Source organism: Hemiscyllium ocellatum, chromosome 18, assembly GCF_020745735.1.
Source record: "Hemiscyllium ocellatum isolate sHemOce1 chromosome 18, sHemOce1.pat.X.cur, whole genome shotgun sequence".
NCBI lineage: Eukaryota > Metazoa > Chordata > Chondrichthyes > Orectolobiformes > Hemiscylliidae > Hemiscyllium > Hemiscyllium ocellatum.
In genome coordinates, this window is record NC_083418.1 from 47,702,489 (window position 1) to 47,726,861 (window position 24,373).

At 41.6% G+C, this 24,373-nt stretch overlaps 1 protein-coding gene across 2 annotated transcripts in view; it reads right to left on the bottom strand.

The window, feature by feature from the left end:
* sox6 (SRY-box transcription factor 6) overlaps window positions 1-24,373 on the bottom strand; it is a 389,285-nt gene that overhangs the window by 87,036 nt on the left and 277,876 nt on the right. For both annotated transcript variants that reach the window (XM_060838517.1, XM_060838516.1), the window contains exon 8: window positions 21,981-22,060. In XM_060838517.1, the coding sequence (XP_060694500.1) occupies window positions 21,981-22,060 (80 nt within the window). The remainder of the gene's footprint in view (window positions 1-21,980; window positions 22,061-24,373) is intronic.

The following is a 24,373-nucleotide window of genomic DNA, read 5'->3' on the forward strand; positions in this document are numbered from 1 at the left end:
CGTTTTCCTTTCTAACATCCTCCACGAAGTCAGTTCTGCACATAGATTAAATTGTTTGCACTGAACAAATGTATTTGAAAGCACATGTCCCTTTATGTGTGGAATTTATACTGATGTGTGAACTCCATGTTAACCCTTTTTTATGGTGCTTATTCTTTGGGAATTTCCACCATTAGCATCAGCGAGAATTGACCGCAAATAGCATTCTTTCATGCAGCTAACCATGTTGGAGTATCAGGTGGAATTTCATGCATATGACATGTCAAAGCAGCTTCTGTAACAACCTGACTACATTTAAAAAATTGCACAAACTCCATTTTACTTCTACGTGAACAGGTGAGATGGCCCTTTCATACACAGTTTGGATGCCAATACTGTACGATTACCCTTGTATTCTGAATTATTATATTCAAAAGTGGGCCACAGCGAAATACAGACTGAAAACATCACTCCACAAGCCTGTTCCTTTAATAACTGCTGTTTATTCTCAGCCAGCACCACCTTTTCAGTTTTTCTTCATGATGTCTTCATGTATTAAGTTCACAGATATCATCACAGCCCCCAACATCTAGCCTGGCTAATATTTAGTACTCCACAAAATCACTAAAATCAGATTACCTGGACACTATCAAATCACTGTTTGTGTGATTTACCTGCACACAAACTGGCTACTGCCTTCATTACAACAGTGACTACATTTCAAACATAGTTGAATGAGTGTGAAGCAGCTTATCAGGCCTTTCTTCGCCATAGCCTAATATGTAATGTTTCCCATTTCACAAGGAAAAACACTTTACTTCCACGGGCTCAAACTGATTTTTGCTTAACAATTTATGATTTCTCTGAGTATCTTCAGTGCCAGAACAGAGCGTGCATTGTCACTTGACCTTCCTAGGGGAAGCTGCAGGATGCTAAGGAAGAGCAAGTAGTTCAACATCTAGGAGTCAATACCAGTTGCAAACTGAAAGAAGATTGTCCTGGGAAGAGTTAATGTGGAACAAAATAAAGTTTCCTGCTCTGATGTCCATCATAATGGACTATGCACCAATATTTTCCATACAACTCTAGCTAACAAGAACCCCACCAAGTTTATATGTCAAATTGGATAATTATTATTTGAAATTATTTGAAAGCCAATAGAAAAATAATGTAAAAATTTATTATCTACAATACAACTTGAGACTTATTTTGTCCGAACAAAATGTTATGATGGCCAAGTGTCTGCTTTAACAAACACAAATCCCAGTACAGCTCAATATGATGAATGTGGTGTCAAAATATTTGCCTGAAAAATGTTTCTTTTTTATTCTTTGTTTTGGATTTAATCCAGCAAGGTTTTTTTAAAAAATATTCCAAATTAAGTCAAATGTGGATTCAGGAATTGGTATGGTGTTGCAATTGGCAATTTGAAGCTGCAAGAAATTTTCTCACGTGACTCCAGAACCACTGAATTGGCTGAGTAAATGGTTCGACTGCTACTCTTACATCAGTCACATGAAAATTTATTTTAATACATATCTTTTATATATGCTTGACTGTTAGTAGAGATGCAGAATATTGAGTGGAAAATTGCCTTCAGCATTAAACTATTTACAGAGGCATCAAAAGGGATGAAGAGAAACAGAAACTCAGTTGGTTGAGAAATGAGCCCAGACTAAAGAGACCAATGAATCCTGCAATTTTGTAGCCCACCACCTTCACCTTTAGTGAAAGTGGAAGAGATTGCCACGCCAGAGTGGAACTACTGAGCGGTGCTTCACAGAGTTGCTATCACATAGTTACTGATAACTTGCAATAATCAACATGATTCATTGTGAGATCTTATGAATATTCCCATGGGAGGGAAACCTTACCAAATAAGTATCTAGGTGTGTACCATCATCTCATGAGATGGAAGGTGGGCATATAGAGTTGCATAACACTAGGCTGAAAATTGTGGTAAGATCAAATGGATGTGAAGAAACCTACAGCCATTTTACGCACGACCTAAAATAAATTCCATTGGATTTCAATAAAAAGATTCATTTACACAGTGTAAAATGGAGCTGCCAATATGTCACTGCTCATTTCATGCTACTATCCAAGACAAGTTTTATTCCATTAGCCCCAATTAGAAAAATGGTTCATATTACATGAAATGTAAGAACAGCTGCAACTTTGATAATTTTTTTTGCCAAAGCACTTAGAGTGACATTTGTAAATTTTAGTTAGTACAATGTTGTGATATAATGTGCATGATTTTTCTCCATATATTAAAATCATTTATTTTAGAATTTGGATTTTGAACTTGTGGCATATGGGTTTTGGTCTTCCCACATGAGAAAGTTTAAGGATTAACTTGTCAGTATTTCTGACACAGTAAGTTTTAAAACCAATATGAAGCAGGTGTATGTCAAATGGTAATGAGAATTTGTTCATACTTGGAGAGTTTTACATAAGGATAGAGTAAACATTGAGGAGCATTGGCTTACTTTCTGATTGGAAGAATCAGGGTTTTCTTTTTTACTGACAGGAAGATCCCATAGCTTGAAAGCTTTTCTTTCATTTGGGCTTATAAGAGTCCTGGAGGTTAGAAGTATGTAACAGTTTCTCCTTAAGAAAAAAAAAGTAGAAACATAAAACTAGAAAATAATCACAGGAGTAGACCATTTTGCTCTTCCAGCCTGCTCGTCATTCAATATGATCATGGCTGACCATCCAATTCAGTACGAAGTTCCTGCTTTCTTCCATACTATTTGATTATGTTAGATGTACAGCTAAGAACTAATTTCTTCTTGAGCACATTCAGTGTTTTGGCCTCAACCTTTTGTTTTGTGAAAGAAATTCAACAGGTTCACTAGTCTCTACATGAATATACCTCTCTTCATCTCAGTCCTAAATGGCCTACCTGATATTCTTAGACTATGACCCCTGTTTCTGGACTCCTTATTCATCAAGAACATTCTTCCTGCATTTATCCTGTATAGTTCTGTTGAATGTTATAGGCTTCTATACTATTCCCCCATCCATTCTTCTAAACTCTACTATAGTCCTAACTGATCCGGTCTGTCTTCATCTGTCAGTCCAGCTGTTCCAGCAATCAGTCTGGTAAACCTTTGTTGTATTCCCTCCACAGCTAAGTCATCCTTCCTCAAGTAAGGAGTCCAAAACTGCACACTATACCCTAAGTGTGGTCTTACCAAAGTTCTGTACAATTGCACTCCTCTTCAAACTAATATTGTAGAATCGTTTATGCTCAAACATATAGGCATGATAGTTTGGTTTATGCTGAAGATAGCATATCTGACTCGGCAACATTTGATCAGCACTTCACTACCATTGAAAGATGGTATGCAAAAAGATATATGGGGAGCTTGACTTGAACCAAGTGTCTATACAAGATATAGTAAGATGCTCTTTGAAAAAGGTTTGCCAATTAACGTTTGTAGTGCATTTCATTGAAGAAAAAAGATATCAGCGCTGTGCAGATTAATTCTTAATTTTGTGAAGAACCCTGACTGCATGCAATCTCCAAGCATCGCAGAGTGGGCAACTGCAACTTACATTTGCTCTGTACTCAGTTACATTAACAAGCAATACGAAAACTAAATAGAATTTTCCAGTCAGATTACAACAGCTTTTTGACAATTTTTGCATGTCTCATATTTGTTACTTATCCTGAAGAGGAAAGCTGATTGCAATGACCTGACTGTATTTAGTGCACTAATGTTTCACATTGATTACTCTCAAGGTTAGAATTACTTCATAAAGATGCATCATTTTCTGTAAAGATTCTAGTGTGACACTGCATCAACTTTGTTAACTGAACATTATGTGGCAGGTATGGGATAGTGATGATGCGATCAAACCATCCAAAATGTTGTTAACTGCTGTTTTAATAGCTACTCACATTCACAATTTTAAAACTTATAGTGCTTTAAAAAATGCACGGAAATTCACACTGAAGAGATGGGAAAATACAGAACAAATTAGTTATTTTTTCAAGCTGAACCAGTATTGAGATTTACACTTGCCCTAAACTTCTTCAATATAAAAACAACATCCCTTTTTAGCAATATGATTACACAGTTAGGTTTCTAGCATAAAGGGAAGTGCGATAGGATAGGATGCATTGAAGGAGGACAGGGGAAACATGCACTACATCATAAGTATCTTGGCAGTTTTCTCTACTACAGTTCCAGCTAAATTAACAATGCTCGTGTATTCCTTTGGTGAAATCCGACTGGAAATATGTGTAAGATGGAAGAAAGAAACTGACACGTACACACTCATGCTGGGTGTTTCTTTTTAAATTTGAGTCAATCTGAAAGCTAGCCTTGCAGCTTTTAGGTGCTGCCCCAGTATCCCCTCGGGAACTAGCACTGTTTTCACCATGTCAGTATTGAACAAAGACAAGGCCAAAGGCTGACCACAAGGAACAAAGCAAGAGTGATGAAAAGAGCCTTTCTCTTATCCATGCACTACAGCTCAAAGCTGCAAACTGTTATTCCCCTGGCAAAGAGGCTGACTGGAAGGAGAACAGCAAATCCAGACTGATTCCACTGATTTGACTCATGTTTTTTTGTTCTTTTTATACTCCTCTGTGACAGAGTTAACTCTGCTGAGAAAATGATGCTAAATTCTTATTCCTGTACAACAACAGAAATGTGCTTTATTTTGGGATGTTTTGAGCAGGAGACACAATACAATTGAGTGGCTGAGCTAATGCTCTTTGTCCAACTGAGCACCTAATGGGACATTGAAGGCCTGCTTAGTTAGAAATAGAAGGGTTAACAAATGCCTTTTAATTTTTTGTTTCATGTTCCAAGCTGATCTGAACATGCAATCCAATCACATGAAGACTTTTTAATCAGTATTTATTGAATCCAACACCTTTGCATATAATTAATTCCAATAACAACACCACATTTTATGGTCTCGCAGCACTTTACTTGTCCACTTGCTATCTGCCTCCACAATTCCTTCAGCAAGCACCCAAGCATTAATTCAGCATTATTGCTGCTTCAGAACACTAATCGTTTGAACAGCAGTGAGAGCCTCATACTTTGCCACGTGGTAGTTATAGGGCCTGAGGTAGGATTCCTAACTTATGATTGCCCAGATGCCGAGAGATGGGGGGGGGGGGGGAAGTGGTGGTGGAAAGAAGAGAAATCCAGTTCCTGCTTCAATGCACGATCCTTTACAGTGTGTTCAAACAGCTGCTGGACTAATCCCTGGCACTCCAGGAATAAATGTTTTGGACAACAGACCACCATTACCACCACTATCTCTGCTTCACTGTCAACCCCCTATCCCCCTGCCCCACCCACATCCCCCCTACCCCCCCCACCCAACACGCACGCTTTCCTGTCAACCTATGCCTCAATACCATAAATTTGAATTAAGTTGTGTTAGATCATTGCCAGAACAATGGATTTATAAGATCACTTGAAATAGTATTCCCATCTGTGTCATGGTGGCTCTTTAATGCAATACTGAAGAAGTGCTGCACTGATTAAATTGCTGTATTTGTGGGTGAAATGTTAAACTGAGATCCTACCTGCCTGTGGCTTTCTGTACTTTGAGTTTGGTCTGTGCTGTCAGACTGTAACTGTTCCATACTTGCTTTTAGAGTCATCCAAATGCTCTGTTTCTTTTGGAAGCCTAATGTCCACTTCTTGTCTATGGTGTCAGAAAGAAATGAGATGTCTCTCCCCACATAAGTGAATTGCTTGACAACATTTGCCTTGGTTCCCTTGATGCCAATGTTTGGTTGTCTGTATTCTTCTTAGGTTGCAGGCTGATGAAGGACTTCAGTCTTCTGTAAACTGATTTTAAGTCTGCACTGTTATGCCACCTTAAAAAAAACTTTTTAGACTTTGTAATTTTGACTGACCTTGGGCAAATAGAACACAAATCATTGTGAAAAGAGGCACACAAATGAGTTTTTCCTGATTCTTTTTGAGAGTCAGAAGATACCAGAGTTTGAAATGACCTCAGTCAGTTTAGAAGCAAATGGAAACTCTTCCGTTTGATCTTCTATTGCCTGATGTAGCATCGCGCTTGGGAAAATAACAAATAAGGTTGGTCAGGCTCTGCGCACATCACTGTTTCAGACCATTGCAGATTCAGAAGGGATTTGAGAGGTCACTGACATACTTGACTTGTCTGTACTGATTTTCATAAAACTATTGCATCTTGGCCAAGAACTTGGCTCTACAAATGAGTACAGAGCAACAACAAAACACAAACCAAACACCAAATACACGAAACTAAAAACCTCTACAGCCTTCTATAGGACATAAGATCACGAGTCCTGTACCACTGACATGTGTACCCTAGAGATCCTCCTCTGTACTCTCAAGATCCAATGGTGAGAGCACATCATAAATACTGGAGTCCTGGAAAAAGCCATACGCACAAGCATCAAGTCCATCCTTCTGGGAAGTCAATGCATTAAGAAGGTTACATTGTCTGAATGGATGTCGGGCCCCTGCACAAGGCTGTCTTGCATTGAGAGCATTCCACTGGTAAACAGCAAAAAAGGCTCTCCATGTAAATGTTTCCCGGAGTCCATAAAGATGTTCCTCTCTGTGTGCCACACCAAGCAGTGGCCATTAATATGAAGCCTCCATGGGAGAGCTCCAGAGATACTTGAGTGAGAACAGCTAGAATGATGCAAAAAAGGGGGAGAAGGAGAGGTCTAACTACCCTCAGCAGTGACTACACCTTCACCTGCATCCTCAGTGAGAGAATTTACCAGTCATGGATAGGTCTTATTAACCAATGGACCTGTAGCCAATGAATGCTATGTTCCAAAATCTTTCTCTACAAAGAAATGCCAAGGAGACAATGAAAAGATCTGAAAGCAAGTAATCTGAGCTTTTTCTAAAACCTACTGCTCAAGAAACAACAGGTCAGGAGAAGACAAAAACTAGGCTTCCTGTTTCTGGCTGCAATCCAGTAGCTCCTCCAATCACGTTAAGTTTTAACATGTTGACAGCAGTTTAAAGAGGGCAGCAAGCTCCAATGTGTCGTCCCGTTGGTACAACGGTTGGCTGTCACTCAAACTTCAGGTTCAATTGTGAAAAAATGATCCCTTGAATGAAATTCAATGAAAAGCAACAGGCATCCTACACCGATGCAATGGGTTCCAAATTTAAGGTGTTTAATAAAGTATCATACATAAAATAAATTCCCATGGTGTTGGCGGTAGTATATCAGCATGAATAGATAATTGACCACATACCAGAAGACATAGTTGGGATGGGATGTGTTTGTAGGGGGTCAATTTCAGGATACAAGCTGTCGCTAGTGGATTACCACAGTGATCACAGAGGCCTCAATTATTTATCACATATTAATGGCTTGGGTAAATGAAGGTGCTTTCGTCAAGTTTGCAAATGACACAACAGTAGGTGGAAAGTAAGTGATGACGGTGACACAAAGAGTCTGCAGAAGGATACAGGCAGTTACTTGGGCAATTACTTGGCAGATGCAATATAATGCTGAAAAATGTGAGGTGATGCACTTTGGCACAAAGAATAGAATAGTTGAATATTATTTAATCAGAGAAAGACCGCCAAAAGCTTCAGCCAGTATTCCCTTCATGTTGTGTGGCTGTGTAGCTGCTCCGAGGTGCCTCACACAACAATCGTTGTACTGAAGCCGACGTCGTGTATGAATCAGATGGACAAACTGACAGACAGAAGGACGGACAGACACATGCAGTTCTGTATACAAGAATTAGAGCATCTTCTTTCTCACTCATACTGTGTGCCAGCCAATACACTGCACAACTTCAGTGCAAGTGCGTACAATGAACGGTTGTGTCCTTACCTCTGAACCTACAGTCTGGGTTGAAATTCTGATTCAGGATGTCCTAGCTGCAGAGGTGTGTCATAGCATGTCTAAACAGACTGATTTTAAAACACATAATGACCCCAAGAAGATAATATCTGATCAGAAATTGAAATGTTAAACATGTAGGTTTCCTGTTTAGTCCTCCAGATAATTCAAGTTATGCAATTAGCAATTAAAAGTAGAATGGTCTTCAGATAATTTCAGACAGGTGCACCTTATTCACACTGCATCCATTTAGCCCACACCTTTACCCTTTAACTAAAATAATTCCCAATGTGCTGAATATGCACAAATAATACAAAATAGAAAATGCTGGAGAAACTCAGCAGGTCTGGCAGCATCTGTGGTGAGAGAGAAAAACAGAGTTAATGTTTCGATTCCAATTTTTGAGTCTGATGTGACTCTTCAAAAGAAAAATCATCTTCGCAGACCTGATAAGTTTGTCCAGCATTTTCAAATTTGCTTTAAGACTTAAAGTGGCTGCTGTATTTTGCTTTATTTTGAGTGGACAGCTCTAAACATTCATTTTAATCTGCAAAGATGGACCTGAAGAAGGATTCTAATGTTTTCATCAGTGCCTGATAGCTGACACTGATTTCCCCCTGTGTTTTACATTCCAGTGTATACTAATGAGATTCTCAGGAAATTCTGGCTGGAATACAGCACAGAACAGCATAGAAACTAATGGAAACTTTGGCACAATTTGCTGGTTACACCACTTGAGAAGATTCCAGACCACTGTGTCAATCAAAGTTGAAACCATTTCAAGTCGACCCAAAATATGAAGTAAAATGGCCCATTAACATTACCTTTGACCTTCACAGGGCACTTTAACTTCCTGTTGCTCTGATGTGAATGTGGCAGACAGCCACAGCCACCCTGGTCATGAACAATGGCCAAACAATGTCTGTATTCAGAACCAGAATATAGAAATTGGACTCGTGCTTAATCCATTTGCTATTTGAATCTAGTTGACCAGATGCTCTGAGAGCAGCAAATAGCCCTGGCTGTTCAGACATTCCCCCGAAAGTTGCTATTCTCGGCTCATTTTCTTTTTCATTTTTGCTACAATTCATTACAAGCTGACTAAAATGATCGTGTGCAGTAATTGCAACTGACAGTCAGTCACTCAGACTACTGACCCTCACCTTTATCATGACAGACAAATGACAGTTGATCCCACTAGAAATGAAAATGCTTTGCTTGTTTTTCCCTGTTAGGTCCACAACCCCTTTTGTCACTTCTGAAAATGTGGTTTTACACATAAGAAGGTGTTAGGCCATGACTGCCTGCATGTTATGACAGATAACATCATCAAATTGTATCTGTCTGCTAGTGTGACTGGCAGCCTTGCCAGCAACTGCCTGCCTGAACGCAGAAATTACTGAAATCCCGTTATTGTAATTTCTTAAATAAGAGCATTCTGATAAGATTTTTATATTTAGCCTCATAATCAAAGGAGACTGCTTCTAAAACAAAATAAGCGGTTTAAAATAAAACATTCCTGGTCTGAATATGCTTACATCAATTTCCAATTTAACATTGGCTCGATATACAAGTTTGACAAATTAGATTTTCATCTGGTGAAAATAAAACCAGGGAGTCACGAAACAGGTTCTGGACATTTCAGCTGGGGAGTGTCTATGAGTGCTTTCAGACTCAGATCATGTCCAATCCCCTTCTCTCTTGAATTGTTCCGAAAGGTTTCAGCTCCTTATCTGAGTTCCCAGCCAGGGTGGTACAATAAGTCTTCCTGTCTTTGTAAGCATGTGTAAAGAAGTATCTTTGTGTGCATGTGTGCCTTGCATCCATGCGCACGTGTGTGCATGCGCATTTCGAAATTAAAAGCTTTTCTATGAGAAACACATCCCAAAACTGCTGCATTTGCAATTGTCCCAGAGGACCTTCCTCTTCGAAATCCAGTCGGCTTCAACTGAATAAAATGGCTACTATACAAGTGTGGCTGCGGCCTACTTTTTTTCATTATTTTATCTCTTATCAATGTTAAGTTGGTGTGTCTGCAGTTTTCTAAATTATGTATGTTGAGCTTTTTGAAAATTATGTACTTTTACAATGTTTTCCAAATTTCCAGAACCTCCCTCAGGCTCACAACCCTATCACTTTCATAACATTGTTCAGTTGTAAAGATCCTTAAATAACTCAAATAGCAGGCACCTTGAGAAAGATAAATGAGCTGGATCTATATATATATAATCCCATTTTGCAATAAGCAGGAATGATTGACAAAGCAAATTTTAAATCTGATGTGTAGTGGTAGTTTCAGTTGATACCATGAGATAGTGATGCCAAAGAAATTCAAAACCATTACACTGCTGGCTGCGGTTAACAATTTGCATTTCCCTGCATGCCTCCCACCAGAAGACAGCAAAATACAATTAACTGCTTCCCGTCCCCAACATAAACAAAGGATAAAACTAATGGAGAGTGGAATTCCACGCTAATGGTCCAGGACATTTAGAGAATTTATCATAAGAGAAATCTAGAGATACTACTGCTATGCCATTGACTTAATGAGACCTCAATGACCACCAATTTTTTTTCTGTTGAATCATTCCTATCTTCAGGAAGTGCTTAAACTGTAAGTTGATCAGAAGAGTTTTCGGTCAGGGCAAGGTCACTTTTCAAAAATACATAACAACTGCGCCCAGAATTTTGTTGCAGCATTGAATGCCCAATGGTGGGGCAGAAGGGCATGGGACATATGTTCAAAGACAGGACAGCTGACCATATGGAATTCATCAAACAGATATTCATTAACAAGTTTCTAGCCAATTGCATGCTGTTACCTCATGAGGTCAAAGTTCAAGACTGAAATGGAATAACATCAATCTGGTTGTGCAAATTCACACATGGAAATATGGAAATGGGAACCTTCTCATTCAGGGCAGCACAGTGGTTAGCACTGCTGCCTCACAGCACCAGGGACCTGAGTTCAACTCCAGCCTTGGCTGACTGTCTGTGTGGTGTTTGTACATTCTCGCCATGTCTGCATGGGTTCCTGCAGGTGCTCCGGTTTCCTCCCACAGTCCAAAGATGTGCAGATGAGCTGAATTGGCCATTCTAAATTGTCCATAGTGTTCTGGGATATGTAGGTTAGGTGCATTAGTCAGGGATAAATGTAGAATAATATGGTGGGGCAATGGGTCTGGGTGGGTTACTCTTCAGAGGATGGCCCGTTTCCACACTGTAGGAGTCTAAGATTTCTATTTCAATTCGTTCATTCCTCCCCATCCCATCATAGCATAGCCTTAACTGGTGCTGGCTGTAAGCTAATCTTTCATCCCTTCTTCCCTCATAGATACCTACAACTGCTGCTCCTACATGCTATTCTGGAATGACGTCACAGCAGACAAGGAATTATCCCACATTTTAGCAACCCTGCAGGTTCTCCTCCATGCAGCTGGCAAACATTGGGAGGGCATGCTTCCCAATAATAGCAGCAGGGGCTTCTCCTGTCTGACCAAGGCTGCAGCATAGGTTAGCATGTGTAGGATACCAGGAGAGAAAAAGTCGGTAAGTGGTGGGTATATGCTCAGACCTGCACTCCACCACACTATGCATGGATTCCTTACAGCAGTGATAAGACAAGCAGGGATGAGGTACTTCATTGTTGCTCCAGGTGCCCCTTTCTCCTCCTGGAGTCAGAGAGGTACCATTGTGCATCAACAGATGCAGGGGATGAGTGCCAGCAAAACACTGCAGGTGTCAGCTCAGAGTGCTCTGAGGGTATAATGTCACTCTTTTTCTTCCTTTCTTCTAAGTCCACTTTACCTCAAGATGAGGCCAAAGTGGGTACAATTGCATCTGTACAGGAACCCTTTAGCATGCCAAAGCCTTCTTGGCCTCAGAACAGCAGAGGACACCAGCCAAAGTCATGCCTGGCAATGGGGCATAGCACTCAGCAGACTGCTTCTACTTCACTACAGATATCAGGGTCGAATGAAGGCATGTAGTACGAAAACATAAGCTGAAAAATCTTAATGGCACAAATATGTCTGTTCGTTCCATGAATGTAATAAGTCAGGTGTAAATACATGATTGGGTCACATTATGTTGAATGGTCATTATGTTGGAATTTATAGAAATGGAATTGTGCACTTAAGGGTGTAGCACTCCACTGAGTGCCAATGGATGAGGTGGACTTATAAAAGTAATGGTTTATTAGATTTTTTTAAACATGTGCAAGTTTCTATTTTTGGCAACCTTTGTATGATCAGGAGCTTGAAACCTAGTTGGCAAGCAATGTGTGGTGTTCACCTCTACTATCCAACAGTACAATCCACAGCTAAGGCAATACATATGTTGCTGTTGAATGTATAAAGTTATTTGCAAAAAAAACTGCCGCACTTGGAACTTGTGTCACTGAGCCTTGGGTGGCTTCCTTATAAATTACAAGTGTATGTGGGTTTGATAAAACCATGCAGGTGGTATTGCTCATGCAGTATTTTCCTTTCTAGGTCTGGAGGTGATAGGAATGTAGGTTGGCCTGGACTGAGTCTGTTGGATCTGCTGGCAATTGCACTGTAACACTTATTGAAGAAGAAATCAAGAGATCTTACAATGGCCTCATTTTTCTTTGAATCAGGTTTGCATGAGTATATCACAGTCCTGTCTGGTGTGCCACTTCATTGTCCTGGCATCTGTAGCTGCTCACTCAGGACCATGAGGCTCATACCCTTCTCCTTTATTTGAGAAAGCCTCCAGCTCTGTCACCTTCCCATCTGGCAATTCCTCATTTCTTTTCTGCATGACGTTGTGTGGGTAACAACAGACCACAGTAAAGCAGGAAACCATCAGTGATGTGTACTGCATAAAATTACAAAATGATATTAATAGACTAAGTGAATGGACAAAACTGTGGCAGATGAAATTCCCTGTATGCAGGTGTGAGATTGTCCATTTTGGACTGGAAAAGGATAGGTCGAGGTATTTTCTAGATGGTATGCAGTTAAATACAGTTGATGTCCAAAGAGTGTTGGGGTTAAGGTGATAGATCTTTAAAAAGTCTTGAACGGGTGCAGCAAATAATGAAACCTAAAAGCATGCTGGCCATTGTATGTAAAGGACTGGAGCATAAGGATGCAGAAGTTATGCTGCAGTTATACAAAACTGAAAATGTGTTGTTGGAAAAGTGCAGCAGGTCTGGCAGCATCCAAGGAGCAGGAGAATTGATGTTTCGGGCATGAGCCCTTCTTCAGGAATGAGGAGAGTGTGCCAAGCAGACTAAGATAAAAGGTAGGGAGGAGGGACTTGGGGGAGTGCGATAGGTGGAAGGAGGTTAAGGTGAGGGTGATAGGCCGGAGTGGGGGTGGGGGGACGGAGAGGTCAGGAAGAAGATTGCAGGTTAGGTAGGTAGTGCTGAGTTTGAGGGTTGGGACTGAGACAAGGTGGGGGGAGAGGAAATGAGGAAACTGGAGAAATCTGAGTTCATCCCTTGTGGTTGGAGGGTTCCTAGGCGAAAGATGAGGCGATCTTCCTCCAGCTGTCGTGTTGCTATGGTCTGGCGATGGAGGAGTCCAAGGACCTGCATGTCCTTGGTGGAGTGGGAGAGGAGTTGAAGTGTTGAGCCACAGGGTGGTTGGGTTGGTTGATCCTGGTGTCCCAGAGGTGTTCTCTGAAATGTTCCGCAAGTAGGCGGCCTGTCTCCCCAATATAGAGGAGGCCACATCGGGTGCAGCAGATGTAGTAAATGATGTGTGTGGAGGTGCAGTTGAATTTGGAGGTGTGTGGAGGTGCAGGTGCAGGGGGGTGTGGGCACAAGTTTTGCATTTCTTGCAGTTGTAGGGGAAGGTACCGGGAGTGGAGGTTGGGTTGGTGGGGGGTGTGGACCTGATGCGGGAGTCACGGAGGGAGTGGTCTTTTCAGAACGCTGATAGGGGAGGGGAGGGAAATATATCCCTAGTGGTGGGGTCCGTTTGGAGGTGGCGGAAATGACGATGGATGATACAATGTATATGGAGGTTGTTGGGGTGGTAGGTAAGGACCAGTGGGATTCTGTCCACGTGGCGATTGGAGGGGCAGGGCTCAAGGGTGGAGGAGCGGGAAGTGGAGGAGATGTGGTGGAGAGCATCACCGATCATGTCTGGGGAAAAATTGCGGTCTTTGAAGAAGGAGGCCATCTGGGTTGTTCGGTATTGGAACTGGTCCTCCTGGGAGCAGATGCGGTGGAGACGAAGGAATTGGGAATATGGGATGGCGTTTTTACAGAGGGCAGGGTGGGAGGAGGTGTAGTCTAGGTAGCTGTGGGAGTCGGTCGGTTTATAGTAAATGTCCGTGTTGATTCGGTCGTCCGAGATAGAAATGGAGAGGTCTCGGAAGGGGAGAGAGGGGTTTGCGACACCTCCCTCAGACTCCTCCCTCCCCTTCCTAGGCCATCTCAGACTCCTCCCTCCCTTTTCTAGACCATCTCAGACTCCCTCCTCCCCTTCCTAGACCTCTCCATTTTTTTCTCGGGTGACCGAATCAACACGGACAGTTACTATAAACCGACCGACTCCCACAGCTACCTAGACTACACCTCCTCCCACCCTGCCCCCTGTAAAAATGCCATCCCATATTTCCAATTCCTTCGTCTCCGCCGCATCTGCTCCCAGGAGGACCAGTTCCAATACCGAACAACCCAGATGGCCTCCTTCTTCAAAGACCGCAATTTCCAACCAGACCTGATCAACGATGCTCTCCACCGCATCTTCTCCACTTCCCACTCCTCCGCCCTTGAGCCCGCCCCTCCAATCGCCACCAGGACAGAACCCCACTGGTCCTCACCTACCACCCCACCAACCTCCATATACATTGTATCATCCGTCGTCATTTCCGTCACCTCCAAACGGACCCTATCACCAGGGATATATTTCCCTCCGCTCCCCTATCAGCGTTCCGAAAAGACCACTCCCTCCGTGACTCCCTCGTCAGGTCCACATCCCCCCCCAACCCAACCTCCACTCCCGGCACCTTCCCCTGCAACTGCAAGAAATGCAAAACTTGTGCCCACAACCCCCCCCTCACTTCCCTCCAAGGCCCCAAGGGATCTTTCCATATCCGCCACAAACTCATTTGCACCTCCACACACATCATTTACTGCATCCGCTGCACCCGATGTGGCCTCCTCTATATTGGGGAGACAGGCTGCCTACTTGCAGAACATTTCAGAGAACATCTCTGGGACACCCGGATCAACCAACCCAACCACCCCGTGGGTCAACACTTCAACTCCCCCTTCCACTCCACCAAGGACATGCAGGTCCTTGGACTCCTCCATCGCCAGACCATAGCAACACGACGGCTGGAGGAAAAGCCCCTCGTCTTCCGCCTAGGAACCCTCCAACCACAAGGGATGAACTCAGATTTCTCCAGTTTCCTCATTTCCCCTCCCCCCACCTTGTCTCAGTCCCAACCCTCGAACTCAGACCTTCCTAACCTGCAATCTTCTTCCTGGCCTCCCCGAACCCCCACCCCCACTCCAGCCTATCACCCTCACCTTAACCTCCTTCCACCTATCGCACTTCCAACGGCCCTCCCCCAAGTCCCTCCTCCCTACCTTTTATCTTAGCCTGCTTGGCACACTCTCCTCATTCCTGAAGAAGGGTTCATGCCCAAAACATCGATTCTCCTGCTCCTTGGATGCTGCCTGACCTGCTGTGCTTTTCCAGCAACACATTTTCAGCTCTGATCTCCAGCATCTGCAGTCCTCGCTTTCTCCTTGCAGTTATACAAAGCCCTGGTTAAACCTACTTGCAGTACTATGAGCAAACCTGGGCACCACAGTTTAGGAAGGATATACTTGTATTTCAAGAGTTTAGTTATGAGGAGATATGTTATAAATTAAACCTGTTTTCCCTAGAATTTAGAAAGTCTTCAAGATATTAACAGAAAAAGACAGAGTAGATAAAGATAAATTATTTCCATTGGTAATGACTCTAGAACCAGGCTGCATGGTCTAGAACCTAGGCCCAGATCAGCCACTGAATCATTGAATCCCTACAATGTAGAAAGAGGTCATTCAGCCCATTGAGTCTGCACCAAACCTCTGAAGAGAAAGCCACCTAGATGTAGCCACCAACCCTAAACCCTTATTTACCATGGGTGACCAAGTAACCTGCACATTTCTGGACACTACCGGGCAATTCAGTTTGGCCAATCCATGCAACCTGCCCATTTTTGGACTGTGGGAGGGAAACCGGAGCACCCAGCAGAAACCCACGCTGCCACAGGGAGAATGTGCAAACTCCACACAGACAGTCACTTGAGGCTGGAAATGAACCTGAGTCCCTGGTGCTATAAGGCAACATTGCTAACCACCGAACCACTATGCTGGCTTCAAGAGAGATGTTAGGAAACACTTGCATACATAGGGTGAGAGAAGTTTGGAATTCTCTTCTCAATGGCAGTTGACGCAAGATCAATTGTTAAGTTTAAATCTGAGAATAATAATACTTTTACTTAACAAAAAAATTAAGGCAAATGGGCCAAAGGCAGGAAAATGGAGTCAGGCCACAGATCACCCTTGATTTCTTTGGATAGTGGTACAGACATGGGGGTGCTGAATATCTGGCTTCTGTTCCTGTGTATGCCACCTGAGTGGTTCATGCAGAACAACAGGCTTTAACAACTTAAAGATCTGTTTTACTGTTGCCCTTGTTGAAACAGGGGAGGTACTGTCTCTTTCTCCTCTGCTGGAATCAGATGAAATGAGGCAGAGCTTCAAAGAAAGGTTCGTCATTCAGAAGCCACTCCTGCTGAGGAGGGAGCAAACAGTTGTTGGACCTGGCAGTGACTGAGGATGGGCAAATTACAAAAGTCATTGGGAAGCAAGTAGGTATTCAGATGGCAGCTGGATTTAGAGAAAAGAGATGTTGGGGAGTTGTTGGTTATTGGTATAAGGTAGAAGTAAAGATCCAGGGTCACGTTATCAGTTAGGTTTCAAGCTAAGTAGCAGGATGAAGATGAGGTGAAAATTGAGAATAGGCAGAAGACAAGAACATAACATCATTCTGAATGTTCTGTGATATCAGAAACTCCAAATTGTACAACAACTGTCTGCATCATGCAAAGAAGCATACTCATGCGGAGAGTTCATGAGGTTTGGTAACCCCATTGATTCTTATCTGCTCTTTTCCACTGTGTTTCATCTTTTCTTGCAAAAGAGAGTCAATAATTATATTTGGATGATGTGCTTGCTATGTCTGGAGGTATGTGGAAGCAACAAGAGACTTCCAGCATTGTTAGCTGGGAGAGGTTGATATTGAATGCCATGTACGGGTCTTTACGGTTTGAGGTCGCTGTTAGCTGAATGATGGCACAGTGTGCATTGAGCAGCGTGACAAGTTAATTTTATGGTCTGCAGGGAATGTCCTTTGAATATGCATTCACTGACCTTTGCTGCGAGGTCACTGAACGTCTTCCACTAATGCTTTCAGGTCTTTGGGGTCTGACTGGGACCATCTACCTTCATGGTCACCTGCTCCCATCACTTTGTTAGCAAGTAACTTGAAGGCCTTCTGGTTCCATATCCCCCTAAAAAATGCAACTCTCCTCTTTTCCCAATCCTGAACTGAGACCTGCAACCTGCATCCAATTCCAAATAATTTTCCTTCCCATCCCTGGGCTCCCTTTCAGCCCCACCCTCTCCCTTCGATTCCTCTGAACAATCCTTCCTTCTAGCTATCAACCGGATTCATTGCTCACTGACCAATCAGATCGTACCCTCTACCTATCACTATCTCACCATGCAGCCCACCCAAACACCCTCCCAACCCCTCCTCCTTTATTTTCAGCTCCCTTTACACCCACTCCCAGTCCTGAAGAACAGTTATACCTAAAATGTTGACTTCTCCACTTTCTGATGCTGCCTGGCTTGCTGTGTTCTTCCAGCTTCCTGCTTGTCTGCCTTAGAAAATCTGGAGCTTTTTTTTGCCTATTGTCCATTTTTCTAAGCTTTTGCTTCCATTCAGGCCTTTTACAGATAGTATGCAGGATCTACTGCATAATCAGTATCACTCTCCCTTAAGAGGCACAGGCAACATCTTTCAAGGTGCTGAAAGAAATGCATGTTGCTGCAAGCCTAACAATGGGCAGCTCGTAAGTGTGTAAATGAGCTGGCAGGAAGATGTTGCCTGCCTCAGTGGGACCAGTTTAATGTAATCCCTTACCCCATACCCAAGTTTGAAAGTGGGCCTTGGTGCATTTTTCAGCCTCAATCCTTCATCTTGCTGTGCCACATCATGAAAGTAACTGGGAGTGAATTAGCTGCATCTCAAGTCTCTTTAATAACTAATCCTCAAGGTCTTGGGATTTAAATTAATTAATTTACCTTCACCTTTTTAGGTTTTCTTATTTTTTCACATGGAGCAAAATCTACATACTTGACCTTGAACTAGCCAATCAAGCAATGTTGCTATTGTTTGTTGCTGCTGCTTCCCAGTAGGATTCATTGACCGGCCTCTGTTGCTCTGGGCTGTCAGCTGTTGATGACTACACTAAACTAATGCAGCAAAAAAAATCTCCTACTGGAACACCACTAACTTTTCACGGCTGTTGCTGAATCAGGAAGTGGCAGAATAAGATTCTGAAAAGTGATTTGCATTTGGGCACATCTGTAACTTTTTGAACAAATGAGGAAACATTAAAATCCGCCATAAGTACAATACCGTAAAATTCTCGTCAGTTGCTTCCCGTTCATTTGAAAGGTCAAATACATGTGATGCCCTCAGAATTATAGTTTCGGAATTGTTCCCAGGGTTAAATAAATACATTATCTAAATTAATGTTTAAAAGCCTCTCGTCCTTCCTTCAGATATATGACTATTCATGACTGCATCTGTTTTGCTGTTCCACTAAAAATAGAATTCTTTGGCCTTCGCTCTACCATTATTTTGTCCCTGAGGCACGTTAAGAAATGCTTCAGTACTGCTTTGGACCAGCACCCGACATTACCACAAAAGGTCATTATCCAAAAAATACTTTGTTTACAGTTAAGAAGACAATTCTTTAACCGGCATCTGTGCATTCCTCTTTCATTCTTTTTTTCCCCGATTTGCTTCTTTCTCTTTTCGAATACTGTTCATGAATTCCGATCTGATGGTGGAACTGTTGGTGCTTGTATTGCAGCTGCATGCATTGTTAGGACTTGCCAAGGCTCATTAAAGCTCTAAGCGATAAGCAGTGAAGGACAAATTACACTACTGTATCTGGAAAAAAAGTTGCATGTCACATTTTTCATAAAGTATTTGCTTTGTTTGGTAACAATTCTAGCCGTTTAAAGTTTTAATGCTTAAACATTATCTGCCGTTATCAGCTTTGTTGAAAATAGGCAGTATTCAGTCCTTTTACTCCCACATTAACAGTTGAGTACCCAAAGGCTAAATGTGAGGTTAAAGCTTTTAATTAACAATGGTAGACAAGACAGCTAGTGAATACACTCCTCCTTTCTCTCCTTGTAATACTGTGGCCAAAAAAATCGCAGAGACAAATCTCATTAACAAGCATGACAATAGGACCTGTAGACTCTAGACTGCTTATCAGGAGAGTCTGCTACATAACTGCCTCTCTTAGGAATGTGGTGAATCAGAACATACATTCAACACAAAAGGAGTTGTTTGTAATTCGAATTCTAGAACAGCATCAGTGAGCCAGCTTCAATTGCTGGTGGTATCTGAGTCAACTCTCCCCCTCCATGTCAGAATCACAGACTTGCTTTTCAAGGCCAGTGAGCCCCATCAAATGGGATGCCAGGAATTAGCTATGAAAATATTAAACATCTGGTTCAAGAATAATCTTCTCCTCTGATCCCAATTAAAATTGCCGCAATATTAAAATGGCCACAAACTCTACAGCTAAAGTGAGGTTGAAAAAAAATACAATTTGAAGCTCCTAATGATTCATTGGATTGCATGTTTAGCTTGAGCAATATAAGTTAGGAGGTGCCATGTACAAATAGGTCACTCCAGCTGCTGGCTTCAGTGAATGACACACATGCTTTCAGGTTGTCATTACCTGCATAAGACCAATCTGTTAGAATAAGGTATCCTACTAAATATCCTACTGGATAGATCTGGTTATTATATTGTAAACAAAAAGCTCCAAACTCAGATTCAAAGCAGGTGGTTCTCTGTTAGTTGATCTCACCAAGGCTGCCACATCTCAAATGCCTGTGGATCCTGGGCCAGAGAAGCAAAACATTAATCACAGTTCTTGCTTGTCATTGGTATCCAATTATACCTGCTGGAGTGAGTGAGTGAGTGAGTGAGAGAGAGAGTGCGTGTTTGTGTGTGTTTGTCTGTCTGTGTGTATGTGTATTGTGAGTGAGAGAGACACAGATGTCTAAGACAGAATGAGACAGAAGGATGTGTGAGTGCATGGAATACAAGTGCTGAAGGGATTTTGAATGTGAGAGAGAGAGAATGAAGGAGTGGGTGTGTCCACATGTTTTTTTAAGTATGTACATTGTATGTTTTTCTGTTGGGTTACCAACACTCTCAGCTTAGGCTTGCTCTTACAAAATGGCCTTATGTATTAGGCTGAGAAGGAAAATCATGACTATGGCATATCTGCAACATAGTCATAATTCTATGTCAGGGAAGCAGAGCACTATGAGCTTGTGAGGAACAGGGGAAATGTGCGGTTTTAGTATTGTCACTATGTTTAACCCTGTTGTGGAGCAATAAGCAGCTTGCCCAGAATTTACTGCTTCTGTGTGACCTATGTGACAAGCTTACCACTGGCAATGTAAATTAGAGTCAAAGAAATGTACAGGTCAGATACAGACCCTTCAGTCCAACTTGTCCATGCCGACCATCCATCCCACATCCCTCCAAACCCTTCCTATTCATATACCCATCCAGATGCCTTTTAAATGTTGCAATTGTACCAGCCTCCACAACTTCCTCTGGCAGTTCATTCCATACATGCACCACACTTTGTGTGAAAACATTGCTCTTAGGTCTCTTTTATATCCTTCATAGGGATGTATTGCATGGAAACAGACCCTGAGGTCCAACTCATCCATGTCGACCAGATATCCCAACCCAACCTAGTCCTATCTGCCATCACTTGGCGCATATCCCTCTCAACCCTTCCAATTCATATAACCATCCAGATGTCTTTTAAATGTTGTAATTGTGTTAGCCTCCACCACTTCCTCTGGCAGCTCATTTTATACATGCACCACCTTTTGTGTGAAAAAAGTTATCACTTCGGTCATTTTTAAATCTTTCCCCTCTCACACTAAACCTATGCCCTCTGCTTCTGGACTCCCCCAACCTCGGGAAAATATCTTGTCTACTTACCCTATCCATGCCCTTTATGATTTTATAAATCTCAATAAGGTCATCTCTCAGCCTCTGATGCTGCATGGAAAACAGCCCCACCCCATAATAAAGGCTCAGCATTCTCTCTTTGTCTCTCTCTCTCTCTCTCTCTGACACACACACACAAATAAAAATAGCTTGCTTTTATTTAATACAGTTTATATTCTCGGGACATTCCTTTCACTGCCGATGGTGTGTTTTTCAAGTGGAGTCACTATGGTTTTGTATGGAAACATAGCACCCAATTTGCACTCAAATGCTCCCATAGATTAATTAGCTAATAATCAGATTTCGTGAGGTCAGTTAAAGAATAAATGTTGTCATTTGAAAGACAGCACCTCTGACTGTGCAGCACTCTCTCAATACTACTTTGGATATAAATGCGTACACAGGTGTACACTGACATAAAATACACTCTGGGACTTCAATATTACTACAAGGATCATCATCTCCTAACACAGTGGTTTTGTAGACCCAATGGCACTGCACAGTATAAACTCGCCACATAATTTGTGCTTTGGGATTTACAGCCAGGATTCACTCAATGCATTCAATTAGCCTTTAGGAGACAAGCAGTAGACGTAAAATATAAGGAGCTGCATTGCCCTGAGCCATAATGCAAAACACCACATTAGGAGCTGTTATTTTGTTGAAAAATATTTGGCCTAATATTTTTCCATGTTGCTGTTTATTCAGGATTTAAAGTGTTAAGTATGCTTCACGTAGATCGCGAAAAAATATCTCAAGTGATCGAACTGGCTTTCAGTATAATGTTTTGGCTTCTATCCCAGAATTCTTTGTTGTGGCACATACCTGGAGCTGTAGTGGGCTGAGTCCAGACGCAGCTGCAGCTGCCATTGTCGACGGAATGAGCTGCACAGGGTAGCTATCACCTGTCAATGAAGAACAATGCATACAGGTTCAGACAATGAGCGAAGAATAGCAGCAAGCATGTGCCAACAGAACCTCTACCGCTGCTTTTGCACCACTGAGCCCAAACATCTGCCCAAACAAAAGCCTCAGCTGGGCAGAAACATGCCGTGTAGACTTGGAACTTTTGTTCACAGATGGTTTGTAGGCAAACTGGTGAGAAAAAGAGAACAAATTAGGAAGGGTCTGCTCTTTTCATGCTAAGGAATAAAAGATTTACACACACACATATAAATTAGTTGCCTCACAAGGCTTTTGTCAGTGCACTTTAATCCATACAAAATAATCTAAGTTACTGAAGCAAGTCTCATAAACAGCCTTAAATTGTGCCAATCAACCTCGACCTAAACTATTAACAATGCACGAGATGATTGTCAATTCTGACACATTAGAATAAATACATGCCAGTCAAGCTTTTAAATTCATAAACCCTGTTTTTTTTAAATAAGATATATTTTATGTGTAGTACAATGTTTTGGTAGCCATTTTCAAGATAAAAACACATTAATAATAGGACCTCAAGCCAACAGAATACTATATTGAAGAGATAAATGAAATAAGTATCAACTTGTGCTGCTAGCACAGCTAGTTCTGTTGTTCTACAGAGATTCTGTCTGCTCCTTTCATGTGAGCTCTTCAAGTCAGAGAGCAGATTTATCCATAAAAACATTAAGAAATTAACTACCGTGTCCCTCGTGTATAGGCACATTGCATACTTAGGTGAAGAATAGCATTTTTGTCGTGTAATTCATCGGTTTCTGGTGCTGCACTTCCTTGTGAAAGCAGCAAACGACAACAAGCTTTCAATGACAAATAAGAGTTAATGATTCTGTGGGGAAGAAAACATGCTATATCCTCCTTTCCAAACTATTTTCTAGTTAACTTGCAATAAGAAAAATATACAAATGAGAAGTGGAAGTTTGAATTGACAATGATACGTAATGACAATGATTGGAGTTGACAACTGAAAGAAAACATCAAAACAAACTGACAATGAACAACCATCCACTGATCCAAAAGCAAACTTGTAATGAAGATCAAACATTATGATTGGGGGGGGGGGGGGTGAAGGGTAAAGCCAGCATTAAAAGTGGACATTAAGTGAATTCTAAGATAATTCTCACACAGAGCTGAGACTAACAATCTAATAGTCTGTTTAGTTGTGCTTTTGTGTTGGAAGTGACCACCTAAGTATGATGTTTGGTGGAACTTCATTGACATCTTCAAAGTCTTGGATTTTTGGAAAGATGACTAAGTCTCCAACACATTTTGACTTACCAATTTATTATGAATCATTTCAGAAAGACAACTGACCAAAATGAATGGCTTCATTCATATGTATTGCGATGTTTGTATGACTGACAGTGGTAATGAAAGTGTTTTCAGGACAGTACCATATTTTTTACTCAACCAAAAATGTATTAGTAACTGGAGTATGAGTCAGGTGATGTTTAAGAATGTTTACTATGCTTGTTCCACTTTAAACATAGGCTTATGGTGAGAGGGTAAAGAAATAAAAGAGACCTAAGGGGCAACTTTTTCATGCAGAGCGTGGTGCGTGTATGGAATGAGCTGCTGGAGGAAATGGTGGAGGCTGGTACAATTGCAGCATTTATAAGGCATCTGGTTGAGCATATGAATAGGAAGTGTTTGGAGTGATATGGGCCGGGTGCTGGCAAGTGGGACTAAATTAGGTTGGAATATCTGGTCGACATGGACAAGTTGGACCAAAACATTTGCATCCGCGCTGTACATCTCTATGACTCTAAATTGCTCAATTATACTTAGAAAAGTCTTCCCTAATATCTCCTTTTGTACTTTGGTGTCAAACTTTGCTTTACAATATTTTTTGTGAAGTGCCGTGGACTTTTATTATATTCATGAGTGTAAATACAAATTCTGGTGTCATGAATTTGTTGGAAATTGGTCTGTCTAAATGCAAACAGCAAGGATTCATTTCTTTAAAACAATGTGTCATGGAAGAATATTGTCCAATAATATGAGGGAATTTCAATAATATTACTCAAAAGAACAATCTACACTATCACTGGGGAAAAGGTCTTGCCAAATAGCAAACCATAGATATTAGAAAAGAAGAACTAGTTTGCTTCTCCGGCTTAAAAACTTAGGGGAAAAGTAATAACCAGGATGAAATGTCAATTAAAGAGGACAATAGTTATTACAGAAGAATACTTCTGGCACATTGAACTGCTGTCCATGTTTAATATTTCATTTGATTTTCATCAAGTTTGAATAGTGGGTTTTTTTTATTGATA